Raw genomic sequence first — 10,695 nt, 5'->3', positions numbered from 1 at the left:
GGACACGTTTTGATATTAAATAATATTTTTAATTTATATAGTATATATTATATTTATTATTCAATAATTTAACAAAAAAATGTATCTAAACTTATAATATTCATAAATTTTGCAAAGAAACATAAGATATCTCGAATATTTATATTAAACTCAATAAAATGGTAATCGTAATCCAATGAATTTAATAGTTGGAACTGAAAACTCAACGCAACTTAACCTTTGAACCTTTTTTTGAATTACTATAACGCGTGTTGGAGTGTCGGGGAGTGTCCGAGAGTGTCGGGAAGTGTCGGACACGACACGTCAGGGTTTTTGAAGTGTCGCTGCTTCATAGTTTATAGCCAAGACGTGGGTGTGTGCACAGTGTTAGTAGCAATAGTAAATAAGTCGAAAAGTGTATACCTGAGATCTTTAGCCTCTTATTTATAAGGGTTACCTCTAGGGTTTGTGTAGATCTCTCAGTTGCTTTAGGATTCAGCTTCTTTGCTGTTGGGATAAGGATTCTATCGCAAGTATCTTGCTCTTTAATGTTGTTAGGATAATTAGATACTTATCCTTTGATGACTTCTTAGATAGGTAGTTAGGATATGATATATATCCATAACATATGGTAACAGCTATAATACAAATTAAAAAAAAAAAAAAAAAAAAAAACAGATAAGCAACGTGGGGAAGAAAATATATATGAATCATTTAAGTGATAGTTCTTGTTCCAAATACGAAACCATAACTAATGGTCCAGTATGGTCTCCTATACCATGGAAACGACACTGCTACAAATTATTCAACAACAAAATAATAATATATGTGTTATCAAAAAAATAAATAAATAATAATATATGAAAGATTTAATAATTAAAACCATACGCGAGTTTAAATATTATATCTAGAAATTGTAAAAACTGAGAAAATTTATTAACAAATATTTTTTTTAAAAAGTCATGATCTCGAACGCTTGAAACAGATTTTATCTAGAGTTGCTATCATATTAAATCAAATGTATGCAACCAACTCGTGTAGGCTTAATTAATAAAAAAAATTCTTGCTATTAACTATTTTTAAATTACTTTGCCTTATAGCCTTAGTGTACTGCTTGTAATATAATAAATCAATAAAAAAAATTAATGCCATACCACTGAAGAACGAAATTATTGTGTGCTACTTACATAATACAACTTTCCTGGCAGACTTACAGCAGAATCATCCTTTGGGATTTACTTTTACTTCATTCTAGTTTTGATTATCCTAATGACAAATTGATTTAAAAACTTTAGTATTCTCTCAACGTAGCCTTTTATTTATGTTCAAAATATTCTTTATATTCCAGAACAGACACCAAATTAATAAAGAAAAGGGTTTAAGCAACTTGAAAGTTTCACATTGTCAAAGTTGTTCTCTTGGCCTATTGATCCACACATTTTCTCATGTTCCGTTCCAAATGCAACAGCAAATCTTAAATCCAAAGTTACTTCCACATGAGGTCCTGTAAAAATTATTTGATAAAGTTAACATGCCAACCAAGGAAATGACCAAGGCACTATATGATATTAGCATGTTTTCAGAGTGTAATTGCAAATTTAGCTGCATTGTCTCTAGATAATAAACTACCAAAGTTGTAGTTGATCACGGAATCCATACTTCATAGTCATACTAAGCAAATTTGTCGATGTATTCTCCGGGAACTATGTCGCCAGTTTCCACCACTATTTTTATTTATGTTGATGGTAGCAAAGATTGTCTCTGACAAACTGATACTGAAATTGACATCGTAGGTTTCGGAAATTGGGTTGTTCCTCACGCTATGGAAAAGAAAATGTTCAAAGATTATGCTTCCACGCGTGTTGCAATAAGTTCAAATTGCAAAATTTGTGTTCATTCTCTTCTTTATAGTTGACGGGAAAAGTTGCTTATAACCATAAAACCCCAAAATTCAATATTCTGTCCTACACAATTTGGTAAAAGTGAAAACCCAAGAAATCAATCAAGCAGTACACTAGATCAAGGAGCAATTTGAAAAAAAAAATTAAAAAAAAGGCCATTAATTTAGACTAACAAAATATTACAGTAATTATTTTCACAAATAAAAAAAATTACAATCAGATTACCGATTGTATATTCCATTCCATTCTGTGCAGAGTGACGTGACCGCATAAATAGGTGGGGCATTCTTTTTTTTTTGAACAACTGGTGGGGCATTCTATTTCACGTCATCAGATCTCAGCTACCTATTGGGCCAATAGAATTGGCAAGGGGTATTCTAAGTATCAAAAAGGAAACCAAAAACCTTCGCCATTTACTGTCATTAACTGTGCCCTAGCATCGTCTGCGAAAGATTAATCACCTTGGAGACAGTAAAGTTGACGAATGTTCCCTGAAGCTGCCAGGCATAAAAAAACACATAATTAGCATAATATGTTTATCTATTTATTGACAAGATTAATTAGAGCAGCCAGCTCTTCAACAGAACAAAAAAGCCCCTCCATTTGAAATATGCTGCTCAACCAATTGAAAGTATAGGCTAACATTTATTTCTTTCCTAATGAGGCACACCAGCCGTTAGCAGCTTAGCATTAAGAGAAGTTTCGGTATAAATATTTGAAATCTAGGCTATCCTAGGATACAAACATGCATGTAAAAAGGTTAAAATATAATTTTGTCGCAACACCTGACACTAATAGTCTAATAATTAATTTGGTCCGTATACGAAAAGGTTTTCAATTTAGTTCCTATACCTACAATTGAATCTGAAATATATTGTATATTCAAGTGCGTAAGTCTGTACAAGGAGGCTCTCTATTTATAGAGACTAAAAAGACCTAATGGGCCAAGCCCACAATCTAGACTATTCTAGACTATTCTAATAATAATAAAATAATATTATTTCTAACACTCCCCCTCAAGCTGGTGGGTATATATCAAAAGCTCCCAGCTTGTTACAAATATGATCTATTCGGGGACCTCTAAGAGCTTTAGTAAATACATCCGCAAGTTGATCATTGGAATTGACAAATGCTGTCTCGATCTCCGACAGTCAATTTCTATATGCTTGGTCCTCTCATGAAAGACTGGGTTAGAGGATATATGCAAAGCGGCTTGGTTGTCACAAATGAGCTTCATAGGCCTCTTTGTTCACAGAGATGGAGTTCCTTCAGCAATTGTCTCAGCCAGATGAGCTCACAGGTTGCATTTGCCATTGCCCGATATTCTGCCTCCGCATTGGATCTGGCGACCACAGTTTGCTTCTTACTCTTCCAAGAGATCAAATTTCCTCCGAAAAGAACACAATACCCTGAGGTGGATCGTCTATCTGAAGGAGAACCTGCCCAGTCAGCATCTGAATAACTAGAGATCTCTGAACTCCCTTTATTTGTATATAATAAACCTCTTCCTGGCGCCTTTTTAATATATCGGAGAATTCTAATAACTGCATCCCAATGGGAGTCACAGGGAGAATCAAGAAATTGACTTGCAACACTCACTGCGAAGGAGATATCTGGCCTGTCACAGTAAGATAATTCAATTTTCCAACTAGTCGGCGGTAGCGACTAGGATCTGGCAGTGGCTCCCCCTGTCCTGGTAATAACTTAACATTGGGGTCCATAGGTGTATCAATGGGTTTACAGCCTAACATTCCAGTCTCATCTAGGATATCCAGTGCATACTTCCTCTGACAGATGGAAATGCCCCGCCTAGACTGTGCAACTTCGATCCCCAAGAAATATCGAAGTCTGCCAAGATCTTTGGTTTGAAATTGATTGAATAAATGCTCTTTCAACTGATCAATCCCGATCTGATCACTGCCTGTAATGATAATGTCATCAACATAGACCAGGAGATAAACGCACTGGCCAGAAGAGCTATGCCGGTAAAAGACAGAATGATCGGCTTTGCTTCTGATTAAGCCAAAGGATTCAACAACTGAACTAAAGCGGCTAAACCAGGCCCGAGGAGATTGCTTCAGGCCATATAAAGATTTCCGAAGTTTACATATCATTCCAGAATTCTCCCCCTGAGCAACAAAACCTGGTGGTTGCTCCATATAAACTTCTTCCTGCAAGTCACCATGTAGAAAAGCATTCTTAATATCAAGTTGGAGAAGAGGCCAGTGATGAATGGCGGCAAGGGCAAGAAACAGGCGAACAGAAGCCATCTTAGCAACAGGAGAAAAGGTATCCCCATAATCAAGACCAAAGATCTGTGTGTATCCCTTGGCCACTAAGCGAGCTTTAAGGCGATCAACAGTGCCATCAGGACCAACTTTAACTGTGAACACCCATCGACAACCAACAACAGACTTCCCGGGAGGAGCACGAACAAGATCCCAAGTGCCATTAGAGTGAAGTGCCTGCATTTCATCAAGCATCGCCTGGCGCCACCCTGGATGAGATAGTGCTTCACCTGTGGTTTTAGGGATGGAAACAGAAGAGAGACTAGAAACAAAAGTAAAATGTTGTGAAGAAAGTCTGTCATAACTCAAGAAAGAATAAAGGGGATGAGGATTTCGAGTGGATCGAATACCTTTCCGAAGGGCAATGGGAGGAGTCTCTGATGGAGGATCCGGAGGAGAAGAGCCGACAGGAAAAGGCGATGAGTCATCAAGAGGCAAAGTCGGAGGAGGTGCAGGCTGACGACGCTGGTATGTGAGGAGAGGACGATCTGCAGGTATGGAGGTAATTGGTTGCTCCTCTGGAATAGGGGCACCTGCAGCTGGTAAAGACAAGTCAAGAAAAGGAACAGGAAGGACCTGATCAACTTGTGACACTGGAGACGGAGTAGAGTGAAAAGGCTGCTGATCAAGGAAAGTGACATCAGCAGAAACGATATAACGCTTGAGATCAGGTGAATAGCAACGATACCCTTTTTGAAAACGGGTATACCCAAGGAAAATACATTTGAAGGCCTTGGATGTCAACTTGTCTTTACCTGGAGTAAGATCATGAACAAAACAAGTACAGCCAAAAATATGTAAAGGCAGAGGATAAGAAGGTGCTCCGGAAAACAAAATACTGTGGGGAACATCATTATTTAGCACAGAAGAGGGCATGCGGTTGATAAGGAAACATGAGGTGATAATAGCATCTGCCCAAAAACGAAGTGGGACGTTCATATGAATGAGAAGAGTACGTGCAGTTTCAACTAGATGTCTATTTTTACGTTCAGCGACTCCATTTTGTTGTGGAGTGTGGGGACAAGTAGTCTGGTGTATCGTCCCATGTGTATCCAAAAATTTAGAAAATTCAAGAGACACATACTCTTTTGCATTATCACTGCGCAAGATTTGAATAGAAGCACCAAATTGAGTTTTTATTTCTGCACAAAACTTTTGATAAATTGAAAATAACTCAGAACGATTTTTCATTAAATAAACCCAAGTGCAACGGGAGAAATCATCAATAAAGGTTACAAAATACTGAAAACCCAAAACTGACATAGTCCGACTCGGACCCCAAATATCAGAATGAACAATAGAAAAGGGAGCAGCAGCTCTTTTATTGACTCTCTACTAGCAAAGGAAGAACGAGTATGCTTTCCCTGCTGACAAGACTGACAATTCAAAGACTTAAGACCTGAAACCTGACAAAAAAGGAACCATATGCTGAAGCTTCGAGAGACTTGGATGACCCAGACGGCTATGGAGAAGCTCAGGAGACTCTGTGAGAGAGCATGCAACTGGAGCAGAGGGTGCATGCAGATAGTAGAGACCTCGTGACTCACCGCCCGCTCCAATCGTCTTCCCCGTACTCGGATCCTGCATAGAAAAAGACTGTTTAGAAAAGGTGATAGAGCAAGAAAGAGAATGGGTCAATTGACTAACAGAAATTAAATTAAAAGGAATGCCAGGGATGTAATAAACAGAGGTTAAAGTCAAGAAGGGAGTTGGTTTGGCTTGCCCAATGCCACGAGCAGGAGCCTTGGTGCCATCAGCAAGAGTAACAGAGGGAAGATTATTAGAAAAGGTAAGGGAAGTAAAAAGATCCTTATTACCACAAAGATGATCAGTTGCACCTGAGTCTATTATCCAGGGTCCAAGAGACGATTGAGAAAAACAAGCAACATGATTACCAGTATCTGGAGCAGGTGGCTGAGAAGAACTCTTCTGGAGAAGGGCCTCATAGTCTGCAGCGGAAATAGTCACTGATCCGGTAGAGGGCGGCACAACATCTGTTTGAGCAAAGTTCATATGTGGTGGCTTCAAGTGAGGGTACTTTCTATAACAACGTTCTTCAATGTGGCCCAGATATTGGCAATAATTACACCGAGGCCTTTGTCCTCGGCCACCCTGTCCATACGACATCGTCTGTCCGCGCCCGCCTGGGCCATATGAAGTCATGGGCCCGCGACCGCCTTGTCCGCGGCCACGACCACGACCGCGACCACCATTGTTCCAATTACCACGAGAGACTAAAGCAGCAGAATCAGACAAGAGAGCAGTAGAGTCAGTAGCTGTGACGTGTGCGGGAGCCACCTTATCTTGAAGATTCAGAAGGCGCTGAAAGGTCTGGGATATGCTGGGAATCGCAGTACTGGTTAGAATGTTCTCACGAACACTTTCTAATCCGTCAGGGAGACCAGAGAGAGTCACAACCGTAAAGAGACGCTCCACTTGCGTCCTGTACACTGTAGCATCCGCAGCATGAGGTAACATAGCCAAAAATTCCTGCATCAAAGAACGAATCTTACCAACATAAACTTCCATACGAGCTTCGGGTGATTTGCGCAAATCCATCATCTGGGAGACAATGGAATAAAGTTGTTGAATATCATTGGTGTAGAGGTTTTTGGCTTCCGTCCACACATCATAGCAGGTCTCAAAAGGAATGAAAATATTGAGAAGAGATGAATCAATGGATTGCCAAAGAATACTGAGGAGCTGAGCATCAACTTTCTCCCATTCAGTCATCTGATCTTGGGAAATATCAGTCTTCTTAGTGGTGAGATGTTTGTCATGGCCTTGACCGGTAAACCAGATCTTAACGGAGGTAGACCAGGTCTTGTAAGTGGCAGATCCGGTCAATTTCAGAGTTGTGATAGATGGAATAGCACTTGAAATGATGCCGGAAGAATGTTTACTGGTTCCTTCCATCAGGAACAGCGATCAGACAACCAAAAAACTGTAAAAATTACGCGAAAAAGGAACAAAGTAGCGACTTTTGCACTAGAAACCCTCGAACGGAAGAGACCCACAACGATCGGTCACTGGATCTGGAAGGAGGAGGCAGAGGCGAGCCTGTCTGCCTTGGTTTGGTCGGAAAAGGTGGCCGGAACAGTGCACACGCGCCGGAGAGAGGTGGCGCGTGAGGCCCACGCGCAGACAGCTGTGGTGGCGCGTGGAGGCGCGTGCGGCGGCCGTTTGGGACGGGTCTTGGACAGAAATGGTCGCCGGCGTGAGGGGATCCTGATCGCGTGGTTTCTCGCCGGAAAGGTGGCCGGAACAGTGATGAACAGTGACGGAACAGTGTTTCTTGCGATGTGAACAGTGTTTTCTGGTCAAATAATGAAGGAGGATGACGATCTGAGATCGAAAAAGGGTCTAACAATGTTCGGAGGGTTGAAAAAGGTTGCCGGTATGATGCACGGCGGTAAAAAGGTTTGCCGGTATGATGCACGGCAGTACAACGAAAGGAAAAAAAATATATATGCGGAAGCAGAGCCCTCAGATCGAGAGCTCTTATACCAAATTGAATCTGAAATATATTGTATATTCAAGTGTGTAAGTCTGTACAAGGAGGCTCTCTATTTATAGAGACTAAAAAGACCTAATGGGATGACCTAATGGGCCAAGCCCACAATCTAGACTATTCTAGACTATTCTAATAATAATAAAGTTATTATGACAACAAACAGGAGAGGCGAATTTGAAAATGATTATATATATATGGACTAGATGGAAAACATTTTATGTATAAGGATGAATTGGAAACGAGTCTTATGCATAGGGACTAAAAACATATTTAAACCATGTATACAGTTATGTTAAAAGTCAACAATGGTGTCAAGTGAAATCTCACTCCATCTGCACAAATGGATGCATGTGTTCCCGTGAAGCAGAGGAAAATTAAACCCATGAACACAGCTGGTGGTTTAGTTAACAAATAAAGCAATAATGACATGTAAATAATGCTCAATTAAATAAGCTAGATATATATATTGCAAAAATTAGAATAAAGAGGGGTCGCTTGAGTAAAACTTCAAAGAGATGGTGAATACAGTTTAATTTAAATTATGAGTGTGCATGCACACACACACACAAAATGTCAATTAACATTAATAAAAATGGAGAATCTGTGGTGATTGGTACCCCTGCCCATTTGGCAGTAATATGACTGTTGGATGAAACTCAATACAGAATCCAATGGTCATTAAAGTAGAAAGTACCACAACAAAAGGTAAAATAGAAATCTAGATAAAACTTTTGTGCGAGAAACAGTAACTTGTTACAGAATAAGTCCAAATTTCAAGGACATCAACAACAAAATGTTGAAATGGGAAGAAATAGTATTGCTTGTATATGTAGGAGTCGAATATGTTTGAATAAAAGACATGATAGTAAAGGATTGAAAGTGTTACCATATAACCAGTCCTTGAAGAACACATGAAGTGCAGACGATAATTCTCGTTTACGACTCTCTTCTAAAGAAGCTTCTTGTAATAGTTGCCTTATCTCTCCTAAATTTTTTTGCTGAAGAGAAAATACAATTATTTTCAATTAAACCAAATCAATACATAAAACCATTAAAATATTCAGCAAATAACTTGGTAGACATACATTTCTATGCTGAGATGCCACATAAGCATCTGGTAATGTAAATGGGCTGTTTTTTGTAGACCCAGTGGACTCTCCTGCAAGCCATTTTGGAATCTGCACATGAAAAAGATAGAAGGAAAATAACTTTAAGAAAGTAGAAGAAGAACATGATTTTAAAATTAATGATACAGAATAAAACCAACATGTTTAAAAAAAATTACTTAAAAAAGATGAAAGGAAGATACATCTCAACCATTCTTCGTGGGTTCATCCTCAAATATATATAGAACACGGTCACAAGATACATACAAGCCAACGAGCGTACATATCGAAATCCATAAAATGTAACGATATTACTAGTTGAGGCTCTCAAAAGAGACTCGGTGTTAATTGGGCCAAATTATTCAGTTGAAATGAGAGGATTAAAGCCCAATTTTACCTATCCAAAACACACTTTGGATAGAAATTATTAATGGGCCTACTTGTTTACTATTTTTAGGAGATTCATACCCAATGCTCACAGTCCAGAAACTGTAACTATGAGCCAAGGACAAAACAAGAAAAACAAAAAGAATTCATGGGCATATTTGGGATACAGATGCTGCAGCAGGGAAAAGAAGTGAAAATAAGAAATGATGAAAGAAAGAAAAAAATAATAATAAAAAAAAGAAAAGAGGGACTTTTGGGGTAGCCCATGATTCAGTTCTTCAGAAAACCAACCCTAAGCCCCCTCTCCTTTCTCTCGAACCTTCAGCCACACCCTGTTTCAAACCCTAGCCACCCACTCTCTCTTTCTCTTTCTCAAGCAACCCACATCAATTCCCTCATCTTGTCCCGAACCCACCACCATTTCAGACCCAATCATCCTTCAAAGAAAATTGGGACCACAACACATCTCATTCCCGTACCAAAACCCACAACTCCTTCACTGCCCTCGGGTACCCAAAAAAAATATATATATGAACTCAACCCTTCACCTGATCCGTTTTCTCAAAAAGGAAAGGACAAAAAGAATCGTGCAGTTCGCTTGTGTGTAATTTGGGGGCCTTAGGCAGACAGCAAAGGAAAGAAGAATCGTGAGAGTTTTCCTTTTGGGATTTTATGCACGTATGAGCAGATCCCGTAGTCCAAGAAGGAAAGTGCGCTGATCATGCAAAGGAAAGGTTTTGTAGGGGACAAGGTATGCATCCAGGGGACAAGGGTTATAAGAAGAGAAAGGGGGTAAACGGCTCGACACCTTTGTTCCTGTTAGAATATATTAGATATGATTAGATATGATTAGATTACTTCCTATCTGTAAATATTCTGATTGTTTTAGGTCTGGGCCTTTCACTTAAGCCCATTAAGGTCTCTATATATTGTAACTCTTTGAATTAGATCAATACACAACATATTATTTTATATTCAAGTTGGTATCAGATCTCTTTTGTTCTGGGGACCCTCGCTTCCGCTTAGAAACCTTGTTTTCGCTTTAAAACCTAAGCCCACTGCTTAGGAGTCATCTTTTCTTTGTCGTGCGTCCTTCCGGCAAGCCATCAAGGACTGTAAGTCCCTTCTGAGCAATTTCCGAACGCGTCAGCACCTCCGACGGTCACCGGAACCACCGTCTGCCACTGCTCAGGCCGCCGGAGAACTTTTCCGGCGAGTTTTTAGCCCAGACCATACGCGATCAGCACCCTCTCCTCCCGGCGTTCCCATGCGCCCTCACGCGCCGACCATCTCCTCTGCGCGTGGGCCTCACGCGCCACCTTCTGCCGACGCGTGTGCACTATTCCGGCAGCTTTTTCCGGTCGGTCTTGGACAGAGAAGCTCGCCTTCTCCTCCTCTTTCTAGATCTGTGGTTGTTTCTCTGTGGGTCTGACTTTCTGTGCGCGCCTCTTCTTGATCGGTGATCAGGTTCGTTCCTATTTACTCGATTTATATGTTTGTGATTTCATGTTATGGCAGCA

The 10,695-nt window shown here is 40.0% G+C and overlaps 1 protein-coding gene across 1 annotated transcript; it reads right to left on the bottom strand.

Moving 5' to 3' along the window:
• Positions 1 to 1,912: 1,912 nt before the first annotated feature.
• LOC133302834 (uncharacterized) lies at positions 1,913 to 10,444 on the bottom strand. Its single transcript, XM_061502655.1, has 4 exons — positions 10,412 to 10,444; positions 8,768 to 8,860; positions 8,569 to 8,680; positions 1,913 to 2,377 (listed from the first exon to the last, which is right to left on the bottom strand). Exons 1-4 carry the CDS (start codon positions 10,442 to 10,444, stop codon positions 2,334 to 2,336), a joined length of 282 nt encoding a protein of 93 aa, XP_061358639.1. The 3' UTR covers positions 1,913 to 2,333.
• Between the last annotated feature and the right edge of the window lie 251 nt (positions 10,445 to 10,695).

This window comes from Gastrolobium bilobum, unplaced genomic scaffold, assembly GCF_033153095.1.
Source record: "Gastrolobium bilobum isolate Gb01-03AN ecotype WA unplaced genomic scaffold, APGP_CSIRO_Gbil_v1 utg247617, whole genome shotgun sequence".
Lineage (NCBI taxonomy): Eukaryota > Viridiplantae > Streptophyta > Magnoliopsida > Fabales > Fabaceae > Gastrolobium > Gastrolobium bilobum.
The sequence above is the reverse complement of the archived record's forward strand: the minus strand, read 5'-3'. Positions and strand labels throughout refer to the sequence as shown.

Excerpts from the sequence above, each read along its gene's own strand:
- LOC133302834 (XM_061502655.1), bottom strand. The coding sequence starts at position 10,444 with ATGGGAACGCCGGGAGGAGAGGGTGCTGATCGC. Across the intron at positions 8,861-10,411 it reads GAGGAGAGGGTGCTGATCGC|ATTCCAAAATGGCTTGCAGG; the intron begins GTATGGTCTGGG and ends TTTCATGTGCAG. Across the intron at positions 8,681-8,767 it reads TGGCATCTCAGCATAGAAAT|CAAAAAAATTTAGGAGAGAT; the intron begins GTATGTCTACCA and ends TTTTCTCTTCAG.